Genomic DNA, 26,662 nt, shown 5'->3' with positions numbered 1-26,662 from the left:
ACGATTTAAAGTTAAATCCTCTCCCCGACTCAAGCCATGGCAACACAGTTCAGGGGTGCTCACTGGAGCGGGGAAGAGGGAGTTCTAGGATTAAGTCAGCTTGCGTTCAGGTAACTTAATTCACTAAGAGCAGCGCAGGAACGCTGGGATGCACACACGGGGGTTGGGAATAACCCATGATCCTGGGCTGTGGTTTAGCATAAGGCATCGTTCTGTTCACTGGGCAGTGCGATCTCTTGGATGCTGAAAAAGATTGCCATTGTCCAGAAGGAGATTTCATTCACAGAGTCTTGTTTTCCAAAGGCTTCCCAGTCCTTCCAGACAATTGGTGTCAGTCATCGGAAGCCAGGTCCCGTCCCGAACCCAGGGACTGAGTGAAGCCTGATGGCCAGAACCCCTTTCAGTTCTGCCTTATTATTATCCATTTTGTAAATTCTTCTTTTTTTGTTGTTTAATCTCTGAACTGCTAATTAACATAAACAGGCCATGCCAAAAGGGGGCCATCCAAGAGCTCTCTGAGGCACTGCCAACGCATGTTAATCAGCTGTTAATTTACAATTCATAGATTCAGCTCCTGCTTCGAGTTTTGAGGGGAGGCGGGGCAGGGAAGAACCTCGAGTCATCTCAAACCTGATACCAAAGTAATAGGCAATTCCATCCCAGTAATGACCCTGACCCGCAGCACCGCCAATAAAGCCAGACGAAATAAAGGAAGGCCGTAAAACTGCCTTGGAATTGAAGGGCAGCGTGACGCTGGCACCCTACTGAAGTTTAAAGAACTTCCCAATCCAGCAATTCACAACACAAGCTCCCCTTCTACCCCACCACCCTTACACATGTGCACACGCACACGCACACACTCCCTCACACTTCAGGAGCAGGCAGGGGAATTTCGTGGGCCAACCGCCTTGCTCCCTCCTTTTATTTTCACATGAGAGAGCCTGTTTTTATTTCTGTTTTTCTCTGTTGTACTTTCCCCAAAAGCAACAGCAAACAGATTTCCAAAGAACTGGGGGGAAAAAATTGAAGTGAATCCTGACAGCAGATAGTTCCTTTCTTTCTTCCCTTTTTTTTCTTCTCCCCTCTCTCTTTCTTTCAAGTAATGAGGGGGCTTGAAAGTCTGTATGGGAGCCTTGAGGTCTTGGTTTAAAGCTGTGGGTAATTTTCCAGCCCCAGGACTTCCTGCGTTTTAGAAAAAGTCAATGTTATTTCAAGGGAAAATGAGCTGTTTTGCTTTCCCCTCAGTAGCCCCCCATTTCCCCAGTTGAGCGGAGTTCTTTTCTTTTCTTTCTTCTGAATTCCAGACAAAAACGCCCTTGTGCTCAGCTCACACAGAAGGGGATGTTTAAATATAGCCCCACACCTGAGCTGCTGATTCTGTTTCTCCCCTTCCAAGGGGGAGATTGGCAGCCAGTTATAAAGACAACTAAATTCTCAGCAAAACAGGAAGGTGAACAGAAGCAAGAAATGTAAACCTCAGCTCAAGTACATTTTAGACCTTAATTGACCATCATTGTGTGAAAAAAAAAAGAGTGGCTTCTGGAAACAATTTTACTTTTATCATCTTCCATCTTGTCAATCAAATCATCAAAGCTAAGGCTGCAAGTATGTTTTCTAAAAAGAGATGGAGATGAGCTTTTTGTTAGCTCTCTTGATGAACAACTGTGGTCTGTGAATACCAAGTGCTTGGTCCATGGATTTGAAGGTACTGAAAGGGCTTGTGAACCATCCATGTTCCAGCTGGGGGGCCCATTTAACTACATACGTACAAGTTAAGAGTTCCGTTCAGTATGAGGGAGACTAGGAAAAAGTTTGCATAAAAGATGTCCCTTGTTGCAGGATGCCACGACTTGTCAGAAAGTGCTGAGTGTGACCCCAAGGCGTCTCTTGCAGGCTAAACGCTTCCCTTTTTCTTGCATGTGGATGTCTTGTTTTTTAATAACATGGGTGTGGATTTATCTGCTTTGAATAAGACACGTACTCAGGAGAAAATGGACTGTCTTGACTCTCATGCTTGACATTGTATTCATTTTTCTTTGTTTATAGGGACCATATTTATACTGTTGATATAGACACCTCACACACAGAAGAAATTTACTGTAGCAAAGTAAGTAGTTTTAAAACCATCTTTCTGAAATAAACTTAGGATAGTTCTTGAAGAGACTATGTATTTTAAATGCACTGATTGAGATGACATGGCCAATAATAATTTGGGACATTTTGTGAGATCCTAATTTGGGGGCACGTTGGGGCTTAACACATATTCAGAAACAGTTACATACTTCCTATTGAATTCATCAATTATGTGTGCACATACACTTTAGGGTTTTAGATAATTCCTAAATTCCTTTAGTAAAATATTGGATGCTTGTCCAGGAAAATATCAGTTTTCGTCTGTAAAATTTTGTCCCACAATTGTTTCACTGTTATGCTTCCATGTCTTGCAGTATTAACTTTGAGTTGACTGTTACGGTTCAGGAATTTGATCATTATCCATTTCAGATAGACATAAAATATAACCTAAGCTTCCCCTATAACTCCACATGGAGGTATTTTAGTTAATAAAATCTGCCACAGAAGTAGATGATCCCTTCAGTCCACGAATTTATGAGAAGGAGTGTAACCTGAATTAAATCTTTGTCCACCTAAAGTGAATGTCCCCTTTATGTTTAAGAAAATGACTTCCATATTTTAAGGAAAAAGCCTGCTTTATGAAAACTGATTTATCAACTGAAAGGAAAGGGCAAGGACACGTGTTTTATCAAAATGAGCATAATTTAGCAAGTTAATTTGGGTATTTTCTGTGAAATTTCCACACTGTTGTTTATTCTTCTTTCCTTTCTCCTTCATCTTTATCTCAAAGAGAAGGAGATCATTTTGTAGTTTAATGAATAGACATGAGCTCAAAATTAAATGAGCATTTCCAACTCTAATCTTTTGTTGTTCTGGTGAATTAATCATGGAGAAAGGGTGTGGAAAGCTTTCAATAAATATACGTTCAGCATCTAGTCTCCCCAAGGGAGCTCTTACTTCTAAAAATCAAATGCAGCAACCTCTGGGCTCTAATTGATTTCTTTCTTGATCCCTGCAGAAACTGACATGGAAATCTAGACAGGCTGATGTAGACACATGCAGAATGAAGGGAAAACATAAGGTAGGTAATTTTCATTTCTCCTGAAGCTGCCACTCTGGGTTAAGTTTTTGACCGTTATCTCCAGCCGTAGACCATGCTGTGGAGCGGATCACGCTAGTCCCTTTTCCCCCAGTAATTGCTTCTTCCATCAACATATTGAAGGCTTTAATTTGCAAAAATACTTTGCTTTTAATGTGATGAAACATTACGACAGCTGCGAGGGCTGCATCATGAACTATTTAGGGGCCTTAGGGATTATGGACACAAAGCTGGCTACCCCGACCTCTCTGAGTGCCCTCGTCAGGAGCCCACCTCGCAGCCCAGAGCCCTCAGGGAGTCTGCAGAAGAGCTCAAGAAGGCTGCCACGGACACATGGGGGTCTGTGCCTTTGGTCAGAGAACAACGTAAAAACACTTCAGCCAGGAACCTTGCATATCAAAGGATCCCGGAGCATCTGGCGTTAAAATTAGTATGATGGGAGTTTGGAACTTCCAGGCCTGCTTTCCTTTTGTAACATAAACACACACTTCCCCTCTATGCCATGCTCTTATTTACTGTTGAAAAAGCAATGGTTGTTGTCCACATCGTGGGCTGAACATCGGGAGGAGCTCGAACTCTGCACGGGGGGAGGCTCCTCAGCCACCTTCATTTTAACCGTGCTGTCAGCGGATCATGTTCCACAGTGAAGAATGGGTCTCTGTATTGAATGCACCAGAGTCACCAAGAGTCTGAATTCTTTTTCAGGATGAGTGTCACAACTTTATTAAGGTTCTTCTCAAGAAAAATGATGATACCTTGTTTATCTGTGGAACTAACGCCTTCAACCCCTCCTGCAGAAACTATAAGGTAAATGCTGTTTTGTCCGTCGGAGCCACACAGCCCAGAGGTATTTCATCATTTACCGGGGTTGTGCCTGCAGCCACCTAAGAGGGTTCATTCAGCACCACCTGGGTTCCTCGCGAATGTTCGACTTAATGTTTTGCTCCACATGAGCGATCCTGAGCAGGCTGCCAAGCTTCCTGTTTGTTCAGGATTGACGGACGCGTCTTTAAAGAGCCTGCCCAGCAAAGTTCGCTTCTCTAAGGCCCTGTTCTCTATTGTCCAGGAGGCCAGTGCGCGTACCACACAGACCAGGCGGATTTCCTCTGGCTCCCTTTCTCTTTCTCCCTCCCCCCACCACCTCCTCTCTGAGCACAAAAACACTCTGATCTTGTGAATGAGTCCTATTTTAAAAGGTAACTCGAAAGCATGCCGTTGGAAACCGTAGACCTTCCTCTAGGTAAACTGTTTCAAGAACACAGGAATTTACATCCATTTAGCACTCAGCTTACTTGACAATGGCCTTACCTACCCTGGCCTTCAGACAAGGGAAAACAGTTAACTGTCAAAGCATTAATAAATCTAGTTAGTTCTGGCACAGCTGATGGAGACACTGTGGAAGGAGCAGAGGCGGCCATGATCTAAGGTCCTGGCTCCAAAGCTTTAGCTCTCCTTGTCCCTTCTCTCTGCGACAGCCCTTCGCTCTGCAAACACGTATCCAGTTTCTCCCATGACCAGGCACTGACGTTGTAAGGACAGGTAGGAGGCCTCCAACCCCTGGGAAGCCAGGCAGCGGGGAGAGAACCACAGCTATGTGGGTTGGCTGCCACGTGACATGACGCAGAGCACGACGGGAGCGAAACAGAAAAGTGCTGACGTTGGCCTGAGACGAGGAGTCAGGGAAGGGTTCCAGAAGGGGGGAGATGACCCCGCTTTGCACGCGTTCCCTCCCGCTGCTGTTCTTCTGGGCTGCGAACACCCCGGCCCAGAAGAAACCCAAGCTCTGTGAGCACAGGGACCATGTAGGGGACTGCCCACACCTGACAGAGTGCCTCCACACACATGCTCAATTAGTTTTTGTGGGGTAAGAGGTGAATGAGATAAAGCTCACCCCTGGTCTCAAAGAAGAGGGGGACATTACCAAATGGAGGGAGAAGGGCATCCCAGGTAGGGAAACAGCACGGACAAAGGCACGGAGTGAGAGATGGTCTGCTGAGCTGTGACAAGTGACAAGTGACAAGAACAAAGAGACTATAGAGGCAGGTGGCCCCAGGGATGCGGGCAGAGAAGAGATTTGGGAAATACCTGAGTGAGCAAAACCAAGAGGACTTAATAATTCACGAACCACACAAGATAAGGAGGGCAAGGAGTTACAAACGACTGACTGCCAGGCTCTCTCCTGGTGGGTGGGGCGGCCAGCAGTTCAGACGGGGAATAAAGGAAGAGCAGTGGGGCTGAGAGGGTTGTGAGAGGGTGGGGGTCCAGGTTTGCACATTATGAGTGTGCCAAGCACTGTGGATGGCAAAGCGTGCGGGATGTGAACAGAGATCCCCAACAAGGAAATGGATGGTAAGCGTTGGTTTAGAGAGAGAGACATGGAATGATGTCTAGATCTGGGTTTCACCAGCCTAAAGTGAAATTAGGGATGTGAAGAATGAGAAGCGAAATGAGGGGCTGACATCAGGACCAGACGGCTGGACAGCCTCGGTCTGATGGTTGTAAAAGACTCTGTCTTAGCGCAGACGTTGGAGGGAGGGACTGTTTTCCCGCATGCTCGTCTTCCATCTTGTTTGGAGACGGGCACCAGGAGGGCCAGGATCAGGGGAGGCAAGGGAGGCACTCCCCTCAGGTGCAAAATGCAAGGGGCACCAAAAAAAAAATTTAGCAATCAAGAGAAATGATCTTTTCAGTGATATTTTGTAAAATCTGAGTTAATGCAAAAAATACCATCATCAGATACCAAAATTTTAAATAATGACAAGATCCAATTCAGGCTGTAACAGAGGTGGCCATGCCTGTCAAACTTTGAGCCAGTGATGGCCCAATGGAACTCTGACTTTCATCCCACCATTTAATATTCCATCCCTGTTTGTCATTGTTTAGGACTCATTAAGATGAATGCTTCTAACAAATCCTGACAAATTCCCTAGCTGGAAAGCTATCTTTTATGACAAATTACAGGTTTGCTTGGCACTGTGATACACAGGCTGCCCATGGTCCAGCTCATTCTTCCTACACGTGTTCTGTTCCCCAGGATGCTTCACCTCTGCGTTATGCCTTCACCTCTCCCTTGTTCTGGCCACACCTGCTGACACGTGTTCCAGGAGCCTGGGCCTCTGAAAAACACAGACAGGATGTTCTCCCCACACAGTCCTGTCTACATGCCTAGCATGGCGAACAGTAGTGAGAACTCTTGGCATTGCTCAGAAAAGCGTTTTTAGACTCAGGGCACAGGGGGACTTTGCCGAGGACACAGACATAATGTATTTGGCTGCAGGGAGAATGGAGAGCCCCTCTCTTTTAAGTGCTTTTTATCAACAGATCAGGACCAAAGGGTCAAAGCAGAAACAATGACCAGTCTTCCACTGGAAAACCCAAGTCTCAGAGCACAGATGCATCAGGTTGATTGAACTCACTGGAAGCAGAAGGTGACATATTTCTGGTCTCTGCCTCTGCGCTGTGCCCTGATTTACACAATTTTTATAACAGGAGTAAGCTAAATGTATTAGAAAGATTAGAGGCCCAAATAAGATTATCTGGGGAAGAACTCTGAAGGCTGCCCGCTATAAATCTAAAACTACCTCCATACCTTTCCCTTCCTGTTCTCTAAACCTCTTTAACTTCCGCAAAAGTCAGGTTCTTCGTATAATTATCTGCACTCTACAGTGATTCAGTTTCCCAGGGGCTGCTGGTAAGCCTGCGATTTGATGACTACTACAAGGATTAGCCCTTACTTTATGGCAAGAGGATTTCACCATGGCATTGTTTGGTCTCTGGACCTTTCCAAGTTCACAAACCATTACATTAATTCTTCAGTGCTTCCTGCCCGTGTATGTTATAGCTATAGTTACGGCCACTCTTTTAGGAGCAGGCACATTTAAATAAATATATATATATATCCCCCTTGTATATATTACAGTTTCCCCATGGCCAGGATTACAGCATGCACTGCTGGGGATAAAGGCATTTCCACTACACCATCGTGTACTAAGCACCACTTTGAACACTTGCCACACATGGCAGTCTGTCACAGTTCCACAGGAAGCTCCTGTAAGGATAAAATATTAGGAAAAGACTTTCATAAAAATGTGCTGGGGGAAGAGTGCATTTGCTTTAAAGGATATCTGACCTGAACATCTTTCCCCTAAAAATATCTTTGTAACACAACTGCTTTATGTTGATTCTCAGCTACAGTTTAAACAAACAGGATGGCTTCGATAGGGGATATCTCAAAGTAGTTACACGTAGAAGGGACCTGTCATATCACTGAAAGGATTTCTGTGGGTTTAGAGCAACAGGCACACGTGGTTGGACGACACCAGCGGCTGCTCAGTAAGAACCTTGCTCTTTCCTCCAGGGCAGTAGCTCCAAGTCCTCTGATCTAAGGCCCCGGGGATTTAGTGCTAAATGCAGATCCTCCCTCAGCACCAGTGCTGTCTTAGGTTTATCTTCTTTCATTTTCATATATATAGTCAAATCATGCAACTGCCAGATGATAAATACCGTAACACCATAAAGAAGAGTGAACCACAGTAGGGGGCAGAACGTTATTAATGTGGAGGAGAGCACTGTATGCACTCTGTGGTGCTGGGGTCTAAATGCTAGGAAGATGCCATGGTGTGAGGAAGACCATGCAGTACCATCCCCTGAATCACTGGTCCAGGTAGGCCAACCACGGACCAGTGTTAGTGGCTGATCCACAGAGGGTCATTTCCTGCTCACATCACAGTCAAGTGTGGCTCAGCGAGAGAGGCTCTGTTCTAGAGGAGGTTATTCAGGCCAGGCTCCATCCTGCTCATACATCTGCCATGTCCTAGGATCTTGGAATTCTCCACTGGGTCTTCTGTACCCAGGGAAAGAATGTGGAAAGACTAAGAGTGGAGGACCCTGGAAGGTTTTCAGGGGCAAGACCTAGAAGTGGTGCAGAGCCCCACACTCACACTCCATTGGCCAGAGCTCAGTCACGTGAGCAAACCCGACTGCACGGGAGGAAGGGAAATGTGGTTTAGTGTGCTACGGTGGAAAGGGAAATGGAATTTGGTGAACAGCTAGTGAGGCTTTGCCATACCTGTAAACGCCTGCAGAACCGGGCAGGTAACTTGCAGGAGTGAAGCAAGCAGGATGTCGACACATTCTGTGGGTGAAGGGGCCGTGGTGCCGGACACCTCATGCATGTTTGAAGAAAAGGGCAGGGGTGGCTGTTACTCAGCTGTAGCTTGCTGCCCCTTGCGTAAGAAGGGCCTGAACTGACCTTTCCACTTGTTCCAAAGAAGCAAGAAATCCAGGTTTTTCATATACAATCTCCCTGTTTTAAAATAGGGCTAGTTTTTTGTTTGTTTGTTTGTTTTTTCAATATACTAAGATGACCAAATGACACTCACAGGCAGGCCAGTAATACCTTGAGTGCACACGAACATGGCCCGGGTTGGGCACTAGGAGATGGAAGTCAAAGAGCAGCCCCACTCCTTCCTGCCTGTGGCCTGTGGGAGCCTCTCAGCTTCTGGGCCTCTCTTCCTCGTCTCCACAGCCTGAGGCCGGGTCGCCATTTCTGAAGCAGGTGCAAAGGCCAGCTGAGCTCTGCTTGCAGCCACGTTTTTGCACCTTTGCTGATGCCATGCTGTTCTACCAGAGAACCCGAGAAGAATTCCAGTGTCTTCTCCTGGGATTTAACCCACAGAGGCAGGACTCCTCAGGCAAAGCAAAACCCAAACTGAGGTCATTGTTTGTAGAGTTCATGATTCAGCAGATAATTTAGGGGGAGAGGAGAGAGGGGAATTAAGTTCTCCTGGTGACTGCCTCAGAAATTTTTTTTCCAAGGAGAAGTTGCTTACTTCTTGAGCATCTCAAGAGGATACGGGAATCTCTTCATTGTAATGGTTCAGAGTCAAGTAGACAAGACTGAATTTCAGTCTCCTAACTGTAAAATCTCGGTCAAGTGACTTACCTCTCTAAACCTCAGCTTCCTCACCTGGAACCAAAAGACTTACCTCAGAGGGTATTAGAGGATTATCGGTACCATGCACATGAAGTCCCTAGCATGTTAAGTGCCTTGTAAACATCAGTTGCTGCTAATACCGTTGCTTGTTGTTCCTAATTGAGTCCTGTTATTTCATTTAGATGGATACTTTGGAACCTTTCGGGGATGAATTCAGTGGAATGGCCAGATGCCCTTATGATGCCAAACATGCCAACATTGCACTGTTTGCAGGTAAATGCCCTGATTTCTCCTCATTGCATCTGCTTTCGCGTGCTCAGCCTGTGGCTGCAGATCTACTCTGGAGAATTCGCAGCGTCACAGTTGTACTTTGATTCTCTGGTGAATACTGTAATTAAGGCTGCCTTTTCCATTTGAAATTCATACGGAAATTGTATTTTTGCTTTTTAAGAGAAGTCTCTGCCACGCTTACCCATGCTTCTGTGCCTTCAGAAAGAATAACCGCTTTGCACTGACCATGTGACATATTGGTTAGGGCATGTTTGGGCTTAATAGAAAATCCCACCTCGAACCACTGATGTGGATTGATTATTTAAGGCAGGGTAGGCTTTGGGGTTGGGTTGATTCAAGGACTCAATAATCTTATCCAGGACGCAGGTCCTTGTCACTTCCCTGCCCCACTTCCTTTCTCACAGGCATAGGATGGCTGCCAGGCCCCAACTAGGGCTACGGGTTTTCTTGTCCACATACAGAGGGGAGAAGGAAAGAGATAAAAGGAGGCTTCAGGGAGACCTACTCACAAGTCACCAGCCACATCTTCCCAAATGTCGTTGGCCGATCAGGTTACATGCCCATCTCTGGTGTTTGAAAAATTGTAACGGCCAAGGCGATGATGCTTGTGAGCCGAGGCTGACCCATATTCCCCATCCTCACCCATTCCTTCCATTGCAAAGGATACAGAACAACAGCAAATGAGCTATCACTTTCAGATTGGGATTTCTGTGTATGTGTGTGTGTGTTAATTAATTTATGTAGGAATTCATTGCCAGCTGTGTTCGTGGAGGTGTGTGTGGGGGGGAGTGTTGGTATAAGAGTGATCGCTACAGCATGTAATGAAGCGTTAGCTGGCATTTCCACCACGAAGGTAAGAAGTGGCACACCCTAGCTAGATGAGGGGCTCTAGGGCTTCAATTATGAAACACGGTTATAGCCCCCTGAACCCATCCTCAATGTCATCCATTTGTGGGCCTGAATCTGCGGCCACAGGCGGAAGAAGTGGCCTGTGGCAAGTTAGGAAGGAAGGTTCCTTGAGTTCTCCCCAGAGCTGAGCACAGTACTGCTGGGAAGCTGCCCCATGAGAAACAGTCTTGTCAACCTGCTTGTGCGCGTGGGCCGGGCAGAGCCAGTGGGGGGTGCCTAAGGGTATTTCTAAGCGCATAGCTTCTTCTGTAGCACTTTCTGACACTCGGGACCTGCGTTAGTCGGTACCATGGAGGATGCGGGCTGCAGGGGAGAACGTCCGTTTCACTGCCAACTAAAAAGAGGCAGCCTGAGGTACAAAGAGGAGAATGGACAGAGCATTTACTAAGGCCACCAGCCTTCCAGGAGCAGGTCGCCCACACTAAGACTGCCACTCCTCCAGCAGGCATATCTGAATAAGCGTTTACTGAAATGTTTGAAATCTCATAAAAGCTCAGCCCTTATAAACAGAAGACACTTCTTGCACCTGAATGGTTGTCAGATTACCAAGAATGGCGAAACAGTACCCTGATTTACAAGTGAAAGTTCTGCTGAGATACCCAGTGTAGAATGTAAAACACAAAGAGCGCTGGGAAGTGGTCAAAAGCAATAACCACGCACACTCTCACACAGACACACACACTGCCCTCCCCTGGCCCCCCGTCTCTCAAGTGCATCTGTATGACCTGGGACTATGCTTCTATAAGAAAAGTAGTGATTTTTGTATCAACAGAAAGGTTTGCTGTCTGCAGTTCAAATCTACCCCAGTCAACACCTACTGATATATGACTGCTAATAATGTAGACATCAGGACAGCTCTATCTTGAGCTTGAGCAAATTTCAGTTAAGACCAAAAGCAGACATCAAGAACTTGGCTCAGGTATGCTTGGATAAGCTTTAAAAAAAATTGTTTATCGCACAAGTAGAGGAGCTTAAAGAGGACTGTATTATATATAGGCCACTTGTGAAGACGCTTTTGAAGCCACAATTAATGAAGACATGCAAACCATTAAAAATGAAAGAGGAATTCATTTTTATATTGAATATAATTACTGTTTCCACTTCATCGACATAGATTTTGCTATTCCAGCACAGCCCATTTGATTAGTTGTGTGAAGAATGCTTGCTAATCCAGAGAAGAAACCAAACATTCTAAGAAATAACCTTCAGTCTCCTTCACTCTCTTCTGCCCTGGACATATCCTCAGGCGTACATCCCTAAAAGCATGAATTCTTAAGGAGAGACCAGTTTGAACCCAGCATCATCCCTTCCCCACTCATCTCTTTACTTTGGCCTCTTGTGTATCAGAATGTTCTCAGTTTGGGACTTGGGAAATACCGAAGCAAATATCTCTTAAACATAAGGCTGGACTGAAAGGGCTTCGTGGCTCTCCAGACCGAGGTAGAACACAGCAGAAACTATCAGGACAGAAGAAGCAATTTTAATCAGCTCTTTTTTGCTTATGAATCCCCTTTCTTCAACTTCCCTCGCCCGCTCAGGCTGAGCACCCTTACTTCTGCCTGTACTTAAATTTTCTGGTGATACAATCAGGCTCTATCTTCCCCTGGGCTCCCACCTAATCCAGTTTACCAAGGGGTGGTGGCAGTTGCAGTGTCCAAGGGGCCATGGCCTTGAGATTTCAGTCAAGGTCCATCTAATCAAGCGAAGCAAACAACATTTTTTCATTTGCCCTGTTCCCAGAGCTGCTGCTGCTTAGAAATTGCCATGCAATTTAAACATGAAAAATGTTTCATCTCTCATGATCCCAATTTAAAAATGGGTGGGAATGTGGGCCAAGTATTTTCCAAGCGACTCTCAGATTTTCCCCAGCTGTCCTATCTCACTGGCCTGGTGTAGGAGAGCTCCGTGGGGGGTGTCTCTCCGATTCCCCCACACCCACTGTCTTGCTCCAACCCCGTTCACCTCTTTCCTTTTTCTTCTAAGATGGAAAACTGTACTCGGCCACAGTGACTGACTTCCTTGCCATTGATGCAGTCATTTACCGGAGTCTTGGAGACAGCCCCACCCTACGGACCGTCAAGCATGATTCAAAATGGCTGAAAGGTGAACAGACAATTACAAAAAGAAAGGAAGGGAGGTGGGGGAGAGATGTAACTTGCAGGGACATTTAGAGTCTGGACAGAGCGGACTGTAGTTTCATTTTAGTAATGGCTTCTGACAGACGGGAAGGGGGAAGTGCAATCTTTTGCTCCAACTGATTTATTTACCTCCCCTTTTCACTTCCCATGAGTTTCTGGAGTATTATCAAAACTACCAATGCCACAACAATAGAATACATTACATTCATCTTTCCTGCTTCAGGCTCTCATTTCAGAGCCCCACATGAAAACAATGAAACATTTCATTCATGGAAGGGAACAGGGGATTGGAGGTGGTGGGGATCAGGAAAAAAGCTATTCACAACCCTGTATGAGTCAAGGATGACAAGGAGAGATGTGCACACAAGCCTTTCTGTAATGTGAGCATTCCATTGTGGAAAATAAAATTACAGAGATATGCAAAGCTTGTTTACTCTTCATTGCTGATTGCAACTGCTTCTGAAAGATAAAATTTGTAAGCTTAAATGCTTTCTGAAACCACCAGCACGTTCATGTGTGAAGTCACTGGAGACGGTTAGTGTTAACCAAATGACTAATGGCCCTACACTTTTATTTAATAATATATCTTTGGTTGCAACTGATTGAAGTTCTTTTAACTCTGTGTGACATGTACCCAGTTAAAGTGCGCCCATTTGTCCACAGAACCGTACTTTGTCCAAGCGGTGGATTATGGAGACTACATCTACTTCTTCTTTAGGGAAATAGCGGTGGAATACAACACCATGGGAAAGGTAAGAGGGGAGGATGTCTCAATCTGGGGCCAGTGTTGTTGTGAATGACCTTGAAATAAGGACCATAAATCTAACAACAACTTCACCATTTTGAGCAGATCCAGCCAGAGATTGGTGGAAGTGAAACACTATTTCCTGGAAGCCCCGTATGCTTTTTCTGAAGGGTAACAGATTACAGGGAACTTCTTAAATATTTATACTGAAAACTTAATAGATAGATGTTTCGCTGATTTCATACTGAGTTTCAGGTAACTTCAGATGTGGTTTCCAGGTCTACTCATCAGGTTGTTTTCCCTTTTAAAAATCGAGTTGCTGCACAGAGACAGAGTAAATACTCAGTGTCTTTAGGCAAACCGAGGGTCTTGACTGTATTTATTGCAAAGAGCAACAGAACACGTAGGGGATGTCTATTCCAGCTACTGTTACCCAAGAGTGGAGCAGGATCACTAGGTCGGAGGGCACAAATTCAGCACCAGGGCGGCTTGCACAGTTAGAGGCATTCGGAGCATGAGATTCAGGGCCCAGAGGCAGCTAGTGAGGATGGCAAAGACGGTGCATACAAAGTATGCTTTTGTTTGAGGAAATAAAAAGCTAAGCAGTCTGTATGGAAATGAGTTTATGTGGCTGGGAGCTGATCCCCTGAAGGATTTATGGCTCTGTATTATATGCCACAGCCTTATCTTCCAGAACATGTTGTTCCAATGCTGAGGTTTTCCTTTTATTTTTGCTACTGATTTTAGAAACATGGGATTAAATTAAGCACCTTGTTGTTCTGTTTCTATTTTCTAAGAAAGGCAAATTCTACCAAGATCTCGTTGAAAAGTGAGTGAGTTTAATTTTCCCTGTGTTCTTCCTCTGCAGGTAGTTTTCCCAAGAGTGGCCCAGGTTTGTAAGAATGACATGGGAGGGTCTCAGAGAGTTCTGGAGAAACAGTGGACATCCTTCCTTAAGGCTCGCCTGAACTGCTCCGTTCCCGGAGACTCTCACTTCTATTTCAACATACTGCAGGCAGTCACAGACGTGATTCGGATTAATGGCCGTGACGTCGTCCTGGCAACCTTTTCCACACCTTACAACAGGTAACCGTGCCCTGGCTGTGTGGACCTAATCCATCCTTTCCGGCTTCCTTTTCTCGAGGTGTTCTTATCTAATCCACAAGATTTGCCATGGACAAAAACATTGCCATTCTACTATTTGTAGCTGAGAACTTAACACTCAGTTATCATCAACAAATTAACGTCATTTATAGCACTACTGGCTTAGGATTTCAGGGAAAGTAATTAGATAAGTTATAACAGCATCTTCTTTGTATGCCTCACGTATAAACGCTGATAATGTGTTCTTTCTCAATCCCTCTGGTAATCCTGGAAAGTGAATACTGCTGCCTTCTTTTTACACTTGAGGAAACCGAGTTCAATTATGCTACCTGGTCCAGGTAGTCAATAGGTGGAAGCAGCAGCTCTGGAACTCAACAGTGTTTCTCCTTTCTGTTCTATGTCATCTAACATTTTATTTGACTTAAAACATTTCTATGAGTAAATGGATCAGTAAATTCTGAAGTAAAAATTTTGGAAACTTATTGAAATGCTACAGACAGAAGTTCAGGAATTAGATGAGTCCATTTGGCATCCCACCTAAGGAGCACTGTCTACTATGTTGTCAGAGGAACCGAGTCCCAGCCACAGCACCACTGTCTGACTCTGCGAGGTTCTAGCAACAATTTATAAGTCATCAAACACTGTACTGAGAAATACTGAGGGTCAGCCTGTTCATTCCCATTTTTTATCTATTTAAGCTAAGACACCAAGCCGCTAGACAGCACACTTATCACTGTTCCTGGAACAGTGGGAATGTGTGGAGAACAGAACCACATGCTCCCCGGTACTCGGCTCTCCCAGACCTCAGAGTGCCAGCACCGCTGTGCGGGATGCTCCTGAAACAGAAATACACGTGCTGTATTCTCGCTTCTGTGGAGAACTCTGCACGTTCTCTGTTAGCTTCAGGAATGCACTGTTTTGTTTCGGATTGTCCTTTTCACAAAGCCTTGGAAGAACATGATGAGTGACTAGACGGCAGGCACGTGCATGATGAGGCCGAAGACAGCAGCTAGAAGGAAAGGCTTCAGAACCGGGAGAGCCCAGAGCAGAGCAAGCGGAGAGGGGAAACACTGTTCCTCGGCCACCTGGGGGGCAAGAGTCAAGAGTGCCCTTCCAAAGATATAAGAAAGTATGAACCCCTACTGCAGCAAGAAGTATCCAGTTAGATTTTAGTCAGCTGTCACCCTCTGAAGGAACTTTTAAACTTGAGAATAGAAAAGATATAAAAAGTCTGCCTGGACTGTTCATACTTCGGAAGCCACGTATCCAGGAGTGCTGAAAAAGACACTGTTTTGGAACACAGGGATGCAGGTGCTAGTGGAATTTCAGAGCACATTTCTAGTTTTTTTGTTTGTTTTTTGAGAGGGTGAGTTACTTTGTGATCATAACAGAGTAGTAGATTCCTGCGTATTATGTATACTCCATTTAAAGAATTTCCCGAAAGGCCCCTCAGAAACGTTCAGTAAGTGCATGCTAACGCAGTCCCAGAAACCGTATGTAGTAAAATCAGAAACTGGCAAAAATACACATACCCAGTTTCATCTATAAATTATAGTCCCTCCTGGTTTTACTCCTCTGGTTCCATCCCTCTCCATCCCGTCCACCACACAGGCACACGTGGTCACGTCCGGTTGTTTCAAATCCCGAGGTCCTCCTCTGTGCCCTGGGGGCGTGCAGGCCGCTCGCGGTCAGGCCCACACTCCTCCTCCAGCTCAGCCGGCTCACTGGACTGGCTCCTGCCCTGCTCTGCCGAGTCTGCCCGTCCAACCCCGCCGAACCCCTGGGGAGGCTCCAAGCCTCAGCTGCAGCCACCTCCCACGGAGCCTTGTGCGTACTTCTTTTCCACAAGGCTCTTACCAGACTGACTTACAACAGGGGTCGTTGTTAGCATTACCATTACTGTTGTTTTTGTTGTTATTTGCCTCCAGTTCAGAACTGTGAGTCAGCTGAGAGCAGGACTCTGTTACTCACCGAGCACTCGCTGCCTGAGATGAGGGATTCCATAAATACATGTGGAATGAACAGAAGATGGGAAGAAAAGGAGGGAGTAAAGTAGGGAAGGAAAAATGATTTTACAAATGATTCCAACTTTAGGAAGATTTTAACACCCTAGGGTTTCTTCAGTTATCATGAAGTGCCTCATAAAATACTTCAATATTTATCCTATTTCCCTTAATATTTAAAGGAAATATGTACAGCTCTTACTTTTAAGAAAATGAGATGTGAAGAGAGTCTTACAAGATTAAATAAGACTGGGGGTTCTGAAATTTCAAACCAAATGCGGATCACTGTTTTATTATGCACTTAACTCTGTGAATAATACACGCACACATACACACACACACATTAAATGCAATTCATCCTGCCACCCTGTTTTAAATAAGCTTTCTAATCCTCTCCCTATTTCTCGCTTTATTAGTAATACTTCAATAATTGTGTTATAAAATTAAAGGTGGCATAAAGTTCTCCTAATCATACATGAAGTAATTTCCATATCCTTTCAACATTTGCAAAATCAGGACTAAATCGTTCTCTCTGCCCCGGATGGTGTCCCCACGCTGCAGAGCGCCTGTGCCTTGTCCTGGGTGCTTCCGCTGTGCAGTCGCCCAGTACCTCAAAGCCTGACTGAACCTGGTGGCCGAAATTTATTTACTCAAAATCGAGGAATGTCCATAGTCAGAAACAAACATGGGTTCAAGCAGTGTACCTGGAGGAATGATAATTCATGTCATCTCATCACTGAGAGAAAAAAAAAAAAACTGAAGTCCTTCTAGGAGGGCCAGGCAAGGATGTAATTATAGGTAGAGATTACTGTCATTATTATTATTTAGCACTTAATGGAGCACTTTATTTGCAAAGTGTTGGTGCTTTAGAGATTTAAATTCTTTAGTCTTATGCAAATAAACAGGAAGTAAAAACTGGAATGTGCAGGGACTAACATAAAACATGGTTGGCCTCCTCACAAAGAGTTTCTCACTCCTGAAGCCCTGGGCCTGGGGAACCAAATTTAAAGAAGGAATGTGTGGACAGTAGGGGCACCTTTACTCTAGATTTTCAGCAATATTAGAGATGCAGAATGATTTCCAGCAATTTTACCTTTGGGTGACTGACTGATAATTACTATCAGGAAATTCATGAAACTTCTAAATCACCAGCTCAACTGTTCCTCCTTCATAAACAAAAGCAGTTCCAGACACAAGAAGAGGTTTTTTTCCTACAAGTCTGCTGTAACCAGCCCTTTCTTTAAGGCCACTGTTGCAAATTTGATTCACAGAAACATTCTCTTAATGCACTGGGATCCCTTACACTTACAGGATTCAGGGTACAGACACTAATTTCACCTGCCATTACTAGGAAAGTTTCTTCGGAGTATGTTTTCCAAACTGCATGCATAACTGTTGTATGAGTAACACTCTGTGTGAAATGTCATATTGCAGCATCCCGGGATCTGCGGTCTGTGCCTATGACATGCTTGATATTGCCAGCGTTTTCACTGGGAGGTTCAAAGAGCAGAAGTCTCCAGACTCCACGTGGACGCCGGTTCCTGATGAACGAGTGCCTAAGCCCAGGTGTGTGCAAACAGTTCTGTGAATTTTGAGAAATGGTGCCATTGGCTCCCTTGGTGATGAGCATCTTATGAACGGCACACCAGTGCTTCCACGCTGACCACACAGACACAAATGCCAATAACAAAGAAAGGCCTGTGAGGCAATTTGCCTACATTCCTTTAATCAAAACCCCCAATTACCTATAGTTGTATTCAAAACAGTGACTCTCTAGTCTTTTGCTTAACCTCTGTATCTGTGGATTACCAGTGTAATCCCTGGATGGTCGGAACCATCTGGTCCGATGCCCCAGTGGTCCACAGGTGAGGAAACTGAGGCCAGAGGTATAAAGTGTACTGTGCAAGTTCACAGAGCTGGGTCAGTGATTCCCACCACTCCTCCCTGCTTTTCTTCAATTTTACAGAGGCCCATGTCTTTAAACCTTAATAAAATGTGAACTATAAATGGCATTCTCTGGATTGGACTCACTCAGAGCTGATCCCAGACTCCAGGCCAGGGGCAGGCAGAGACCAGCGGGTAGTGGGCCATTAAGTTGTCTCTGGTCTGCCAGGTTCTGGTCTGTTTGGAGCCCAAATGCACCATAGATTTTCCCCTCCCCACAATGTGCTCCAAAATTGCTTTTATGAGGAGCCTACTTACTGTTCAGAGACAATCCAGAGACCTTTCGGTAACCTCCATCAAATCCTCACGCTAAACCAGGTAATTAATTCCTTCTTACTGGGACAGGATGAAACTCTCCCAACCCTGTGCCTGCCCTCTCTATGTGACATACACGGCACCCTCCATTATGGTTTCTGAAATCTAAGTGATACAGGAACATCCCTGTGTGTCCAGCTTCCTCCACTTAATCTGTGCACCTCTGGAAGGAAACCCAGAGTCTTCTTACATTTTCTGGTTTCCAACTCTCTCCTCCAAACTGCAATCCCGCACACAAAATACCTAGCACAATTCACTTAATCGAACTAACTTAGATAATATGAAACGCTATACCCAGGGGAGAAACCCCTCTGGCTCATCCGTCTTCATCACCTGAATTATCTGGCACGTGCATTCTCTTACTTATGGAGAGCAGAGGAGGTGCAAACAGCACACCTTGGCAACTGCAGGCAGATACTCTAAGTCATTACCTGGGATTGTCAGCTACCTTCCAGCTAAGCAGGAAGGGAAGTTAAACCTGAGGGATCAGGCTTCAGGGAGTGCTTATGCAATATGCCCCCCTGGGTGAGGAAAGATGGTCACTCAGCTGTCTGAGGACACATACTTAAAAGTGGTTTTCTACTGGGGACAGAGTTTGCCCTCCTCCTTCCCCATGCCTGCCTGTCTCTCACAGACATCAGGATGCCTTCACTGGCTGGCTGCATCAGTGCCATGAAACAGCATGTGCCTGGGGCTAGATCCTGCTCGTGTTGCCAGGGTCCACTTTTCCCTGTGCACCAGTGGGCAAACCAGGTGTCTGGACAGGATGGGCACCGGTGTTTCCCTGACTTTGCTGAGATGTCCCTTAACTCCTGAAACCATATAATTTCTTATAGAAACAAATTTTCACTGTCATTGTTCAATAATTTAAAAAATGACTTTTCAGGAAAGAATTTCCGTGTTTAACTGGCTTTTCACACATGTCCAAATCAAACAGAAACAATAAAAACCAAAACCCAAATGTTCTCTGACCCCTGGGTAACGAGAGATGGTTACACTGATTTTAGCTAGTATGTAAGGCTGGTGGCTTTTTGAACGACTTCGTTTTCTACATTCGTGAAAAAGTCAGCCCAGTTATTGGTCTCCTTTTGTGGAGCAAATGCCTCAAGAACTTGTAGGGGAATTGCAGAACAGGCAGAGCAGTCCCAGAGACACGTGCAAACCAGACCCTCCCTCACCGGTTTCAAGCTCCATCACTGTTGATGGGTTTGTCTGTGCTTCCAGTGGGGAGGCCAGGCTGCCCCTCGCTGAGCCTGGACGGCCTGGCTGAGGCTTCTCTGTGGCAGGAGGAGGTGGCCTAGAGAAAACCTAAGGATGTTTTTTGGTGGCATTCTGCATTGTTCAACTTCCTCTTCTCAGCCTATGGTATATTTATTCTCCTTCATGCCAGATGAAGAGAGAAGCAGTGCATTCAAAAAATTTGCCATAAAGCAAGAAATAAGCTCTCTCTCCCTTTGTTTCTTTTCAGGCCAGGCTGCTGCGCTGGCTCATCCTCCTTAGAAAGATACGCAACCTCCAATGAATTTCCTGATGATACCCTGAATTTCATCAAAACGCACCCACTCATGGATGAGGCTGTGCCCTCCATCATCAACAGGCCGTGGTTCCTGAGGACAATGGTCAGGTGGGTGTCAAGCAAGCCATGTCCTAAGTGGATTTCCCCTATTCCCCCCTCATGTTCAGAGAAAAAGTACATGATTGTGATTTGAAATGCCGCAGACATCTTCTGTTATCCTGGGCACTGATTCAGCAATGAAGTGCTGGGCAATTGGGTGGATGCCACCAAACCCCCATAACCACACTCCCAGAGAGCAGAGTTTGGATATTTGCAGGCTGGTTGGACACATGCCAGCAATTAGAGGAACTGAAGATACTTCCTTCCCGGTTAGCCCACTGGTCCCATCTGTGTAAAAGCAGAGGAGCAGTGAAGGAGAATCCGGCAATGCATGTGGATACCTGTTGGGTTGGATATGGCTGCAGATTCCCTCTGAGTACTGTCCCTGGGTTGTCAGCTGTCAGACCGAGCATGACTAATGGAGCATTTGCACAAGTGCCCCAGTACAAAGAGTTTATGCTTTAGCATTTGTTATCTGAAGTGGGGGCCAACAGAGAAGAGGTAGCTGGTTCAAAATCTGTGATGGCAGTAAATACTCCTCCTTCTCATACTTACTTAGTGCTTATTTCCAAACAGTTCAACAGGCTTTCCCAAGTACCATCCACTTGTGGCAGTCATCAAACCAAATGTTAATTAACTTTACCCCCATTTTTAAAAGGTGACTTTACTGAAAGATATTCAGGTACTGTAACGGCTCTTGCCAATAAGATGGAAACCATGGTATGTAACCTGCAGGAGGGCCCACGTTCCTGCCACGATGCTCAAGGACAAATGGGTACCCATGGAGTGTCAAACAGCTATAGGAGCTCAGAGGAGAGAAGGATGCCCAACAGGACTTATCCTAGACAGGTGACAGGACTGATGCCCTTCACCTTTGGCTGTAAATGGATCCTGTTTGGCTTGTACGTCCTTATACTTATTAATAGTGTCATTAGCACCCTACCTCCCCATCTGTCATAACCTCAGTCCCTCCACACACAATCAGAAAGCTTTCCAACCTGGCATTCTGTTGACAGGTCTTTGCACCCCAGAGGAGGCGTCTGGAACAATGGTAGCCATGACTTTTCTTTTCAACATTCAATGAAATGTTAGCTGTGATCTTATAGTGGTTAGTAGTCTGCGCTGTGAAATGTTAAAATGAGTTCACTTATTATTTCTTCTCCTCTTCATAGGAGACATCAGTCTTCCCTTGTTGCTCATGGAAGGCATAACTGCTGAGTGGTTTCAGATGGTTATGGCTGTGTATTTGTTATGTAACTTGGCCTCCACATGTACATACCTCTTTTCTCCCCTCGGAGCCATACTAATGCTCTGCATATGGAAATAAAGGACCAGAACAGCTTGAGAGCATTATTTATACGCATACATTTTTCTTGAGGTTATTACTAGAAAGCTCTAGCACAACTGTTTGAAGTGGAAAAGGGGATACTTCAATCAAAGACCAACAAAGAGATAAAAAATGTGGTCCTGTCATTGTAGATACCGCCTGACCAAAATTGCAGTGGACACCGCTGCCGGGCCGTACCAGAATCACACTGTGGTTTTCCTCGGATCTGAGAAGGGAATCATCCTCAAGTTCTTGGCCAGGATAGGAAACAGTGGTTTCCTAAATGACAGCCTTTTCCTGGAGGAGATGAGCGTTTACAACCCTGAAAAGTATGTAGAACGGTTTGATTCTTTCTTAGTAATTATTTGTTTCGCTATGATGATCTTTTCCATTCAGATAAATCATGGCTGACTTAGGTTTTATGCATCTTTCGGTGACTTTTAGTCGTTATTTGTAGAAATCTTTTCATATGTTAAAAGCATCATCTTCTCCTTACCAAAAATGTGTGTTTACACAGATAACACAAACATTGTGTGTTTACGTGTGTGTGTGTTTGGGCGCACACATAAGGATCCATTTCACCTTCAGCTGGGTCCGATGAGGACCAACCTCGCTGGCTGGGAGGCGGGTGTGGGGGCGGTGGCAGGAAAAAGAGAACTGACCCAAGAGCGGCCACTAGCGGTCTCGCCCTGCCTTACAAAACCAGGTGCAGCTATGACGGAGTAGAAGACAAGAGGATTGTGGGCATGCAGCTGGACAAGGCCGGCAGCTCTCTGTATGTTGCGTTCTCCACTTGTGTGATAAAGGTCCCCCTTGGCCGGTGTGAACGACATGGCAAGTGTAAAAAGTACGTATTTGCCCCAGTGCCCTTTAGAAAGTCGCGGAGCTGAGAAAGGAGTGCTGGGTAGCTCAGGGTCACCCTCTTCCCGCAGGACGTGCATCGCCTCCAGAGACCCATACTGCGGGTGGGTGAAGGAAGGAGGGGCCTGCGCCCACCTGTCACCCGGCAGCAGGTAAGGAGCCTGGGCCGTCGGAGGGTATGAAGCAGCCTCTGGCTGCTGTGCATTCTAGACGTCACTTACGCCGTCCGATTCGCTGGCCTCACACACACCGCCGCTGCTCAGCCTTCCATGGACAAACCTCATCAGTGCGACTGCCAGCCATTCTCGTTCCTTTTCCCATTTCACAAACACCCCAACGTCACAGGTGGCAGATTCCCAACCGAGTAATCATCCATCCTCAGACTGATTAAAAACACAGAGGAAAACAACACAGTGGACTTCTCAGTGTTCCCTGGGGAGAGGGACAGGCTGGTACATGCCTTGATCATGTCCGTGCGAGAACAGCAGAGAAAAGGAGCAAGAGGGTACCAATTAGATTAGTGATGTGGTTTGTCCAGCCACAGCAAGACTGGCCGCTCTAATTGACCATACAGGGCTGAGAAGAAATTGCAGAGCATTTGCTAAGTGACGTGTTTGTTCTGCAAGCATGCTGTATACATCCAATAAACCTTCCTCCTGCACTAAAGAGCAGCTGACCCTACTACTCATTAGGTAGTCAATCAATTCTTGGCATTTCTGCAGCAGATCCGCTAGATCAAGCCAGTCTGCCACGCATGTGCTTCTGGTGCTTACAACTGTTACCCTGACTCTCAGTGCTTGGATGGTATTAATTAAAAGGTTTTACACTTTTACCTCAGTGGATGTGAAATCCAGAATAACATTTGGGAAAATATTCAGTGCACATCCTTGACAGATTATGGCAATTCAAGGACGGTGCCAGATGGGCAGCACAGTTCTTTCTTAGCCATTTCTTCAACTTCCTGAGATGCAAAGGGCAAAAAGGATCATCCTCACATCTCTCCGAGCCTCCTCACCCATTTTAGAACAAGCAGTCGAACACACAGGGCAGAGCTCATGACCACCACCTGCGTAATTTGAGAGAAAGGATTTGCATAAGCAGAGCTAATGATAACTGTAAAGTCTGACCTGGAAATGTGACTAATGCAACGGGGTGACTCACCATGAATTATTAGATCAGCTTTGCAAATAGCGATATTGACACACTACTCTGCTAGCGCATTAGAGGTCTTCCTGGGAACCCTTGGAGCGAAGGAGAAAGGTCCTTTCTCAGCTTCCCTCACTGTGCTCTCAGAGCCTATCTCCTTTCTTTAGTCAGGTGTGACCAAAGGCAATAAGAATGATTTTTAAACATCATTTTTAAATCAATGTGAGAACTCCAAAATTGTTCTCTGTAAGGATCTACATACACACATCCTTGTTCAAAACGTGTGGAACTCTACTTGGAGAGCGGCCTTCAGAGCCTGGTGAATGCTGCCTTTCCCTACCACTAGACATCTTCAGCATTTAAGCTTGAGTCTGATTTTTTTTAACACAGCATAGATCATTGGAAGGCAGACACGGGGGATTATTAGATCAAGGTGTGACTTTCAAAATAGTTTTCCTCGATGGCTCATAAATAAACTGGGAAGGCAGTTGCAAAATAGGTGTTTCAATTATGTTGTAGGAAGCAGCGCAAAGTGCCCCTGAAAAACGACAAGATTCCGCTGGATTATTCCAGGGTGCTTATTTAAAAATCAAAACAGACACTAGATTGGTCTTGTAACTGTCACAGAGTTTATACAGCACAAAAGCAACCTACTGGACTTGAAAGAAGTGTGACCAGGTAGAGAGACGTGCAGGTCATACTCCTGAGGATGGGGTGTGGGGCCAGGAGTGAACCCAGTACCTGAGTGCTCTCAGCAAAATGCACCACCAAGTCTGTCCCCTCGTGGGCCCCCCATATCCACTGGCCCCCCTAACACTTTGTTATACAAAGTTATTTCTAAGCAATGAAACAGATAAAAGTCTAGAAAGGCAAGAGTTAGAATGAAAGAGACAATAGGGAGGAAAAGACCTTTTTTTTTTAATTTATAGACTTCTATATCACCTATACAGGGAGTGTATGTTAACATTCAAAACATTAAGAAATGCTCAGGGAATTAGAGGCAGAGAGTGATACATGCAATCCACAAAATAATTAACTCCCTGAATAATAACTGAATTAACTGCCTAAACCATGGCTTCTCTTTGGAACTTCATAAAGGACTCATTTCTGTAAATTCAGAGATATATTTTCAAGCTGTTATCTACTTCTCTTTTCCCACCTGCCCCAAATTTGTCAAATTGTGGTAGTTTCTTTAGTGAAACTGAAGACTTGTCCTGAAATAAAGACTCGTATCATTGAACTTGTTCCTAACTTTCTTCTCCTCCCTCCCTCTTTTTAAAGACTGACTTTTGAACAGGACGTAGAGCGTGGCAACACGGACGGCCTGGGAGACTGTCATAGTAAGTACCGCTTTTTTGGCCAGGTGTATCTTCGGGCAGAGATGCCTTCACTGAATGGCACAGAACCATGACCCCCCATGTGTGGAGCTGAGCGTGGCTGCCTCTAAGACATGAATAGCAGACTTCACCTGCTAAATATCAAATAAAGAAAACAGCGTGTTTTAAAGCCAGTGCTGCCAATGTTGCCATAAACCCTGGCACCTATTTCATTATGATGATGCTGTGGAACAAATTCACTCTAGAGGATATTAATTATAGCAGAGAAATAAGTTGTATCAGCATTTCCATTTAAAAACCAATTCTGTTGTTTTTACAAATATGCTACTGCCATAATTTTTAGCCAGATAATAAAAAGACTGGTCACTGTACTCAAGCTTTTTAATTGAACGGGGACTGTTTTATTTTTCTTGAACGTATCAACTAACAAAAGCAATTATTTCTTTAAGTTAGACTTATGTCTGTTACCATTTGCAGTAGAAAAACTTTTCAGGGAGAACCCACTAAGTTTAATTTCTTTAAGAATTAGCCTACTATGCTAATCTCAGAGTTCATTTCAAAAGTTATTAAATGCTAACATTCTAGGTAGAACCTTATAAAAAGGATCCTGGTGAAAGCTCTTCCCAGTTGCCCAATGATCTGATTGATACCAATATTCTCCTGAAAATGCTTTATTAATGCTAATTTAGAGAATAATGCCATACTCTTGGAAAATGTTTAGTTTGCCATGTTTTAAATGTTCTATGTGATGAATTTCAAGAAGTTTGCATTCAAAATGAGACCAAAAATAGCTCCTACACGAATGAAACTACATGACTTCTGATATTTGATTCAATAATGAAAATCATGGCTGTGACTCTAAATCTTTGAGCCATGAGTCCTGAAATTACAGACTCTAAGGTGTCATTCAATACCTTATCTTTTGGGGGGGAACAGACACAATCAAATAAAGAGGTCTGCAGACAACCTCATCTCCAAATTCTTGGTCACGTATTTTTTTCTGTTTGTAAATACATATTGGCAAAAGCTTCTTATGTCTCCACACACAAAGTTGAATTAAGAATTAGCATAGGAGACAGCGTCATCACCACAAGACGTGTGTGGTGTATGCAGTGAAACAATGTGATACGTCATGGTGGATCTTAGTTGGTGCCTTTTGACTCCATTTTCCAGGAAACAGGTTTCGGTTTGTGTGTCTATGCAAGTGAACTTAATTAGCTGACTTTAGTGGATAATTTTCTTCATATTTTTATGATCTGGTGATATGGGCATCTGTAGAAAAATAGGGATGTTGATTTGGATTGAATAGGTAAATATTTGAAAAATATGAAAACGGGTGTTAGTGGCCCTACAAAGCGTCCACTGCACCAGGAGGCTCACACCACACCTGGGTCCTAGGGCAGAGGAACGTAGGGGAGCTTCTGTATCTAGCACAGTGCAGACCCTCAGGTCCCAAGCCAGTGATTTCCTCTTTAAGTTCAGTGGTCAAGCCTCCAGCTGAGGGGGCAGGGTATAACTCAGTGGTAGGGTGCATGCTTAGCATGCATGAGGTCCTGGGTTCAATCCCCAGCACCTCCATTTAATTCATTAATTAAGTAAGCAAGCAAGCTAAGCCTGCAGCTGAGACGCACAGTCCACCCGCTCCAGGCGGGAGGTAACGCCTCTCCTGGTGACCTCCCTGCTCCGGGGCTCCTGCTGGCACATGACCTACTTCCTGTTCACACCCAGGGCTCAGGGGATTTAGATATGTGGTACACAATGGCCTTTTAACAGGAGTTTCAGTGGAAATGAGGAACCACAAAAAGCCAGTCTCAGAGGCT

The 26,662-nt window shown here is 45.0% G+C and overlaps 1 protein-coding gene across 3 annotated transcripts in view; it reads left to right on the top strand.

The window, feature by feature from the left end:
- Positions 1-26,662, top strand: part of SEMA6A (semaphorin 6A) — a 118,874-nt gene that overhangs the window by 65,839 nt on the left and 26,373 nt on the right. For all 3 annotated transcript variants that reach the window (XM_031448866.2, XM_031448865.2, XM_010987493.3), the window contains exons 4-16: positions 2,047-2,107; positions 3,092-3,154; positions 3,878-3,979; positions 9,290-9,380; positions 12,291-12,410; positions 13,109-13,197; positions 14,059-14,276; positions 17,732-17,863; positions 20,025-20,180; positions 21,651-21,827; positions 22,205-22,345; positions 22,431-22,511; positions 24,787-24,845. In XM_031448866.2, coding sequence (XP_031304726.1) covers positions 2,047-2,107; positions 3,092-3,154; positions 3,878-3,979; positions 9,290-9,380; positions 12,291-12,410; positions 13,109-13,197; positions 14,059-14,276; positions 17,732-17,863; positions 20,025-20,180; positions 21,651-21,827; positions 22,205-22,345; positions 22,431-22,511; positions 24,787-24,845 — 1,490 coding nt within the window. The remainder of the gene's footprint in view (positions 1-2,046; positions 2,108-3,091; positions 3,155-3,877; positions 3,980-9,289; positions 9,381-12,290; positions 12,411-13,108; positions 13,198-14,058; positions 14,277-17,731; positions 17,864-20,024; positions 20,181-21,650; positions 21,828-22,204; positions 22,346-22,430; positions 22,512-24,786; positions 24,846-26,662) is intronic.

This window comes from Camelus dromedarius, chromosome 3, assembly GCF_036321535.1.
Source record: "Camelus dromedarius isolate mCamDro1 chromosome 3, mCamDro1.pat, whole genome shotgun sequence".
Taxonomy (NCBI): Eukaryota; Metazoa; Chordata; class Mammalia; order Artiodactyla; family Camelidae; genus Camelus; species Camelus dromedarius.
This window is presented reverse-complemented; position numbering and strand designations above follow the sequence as displayed.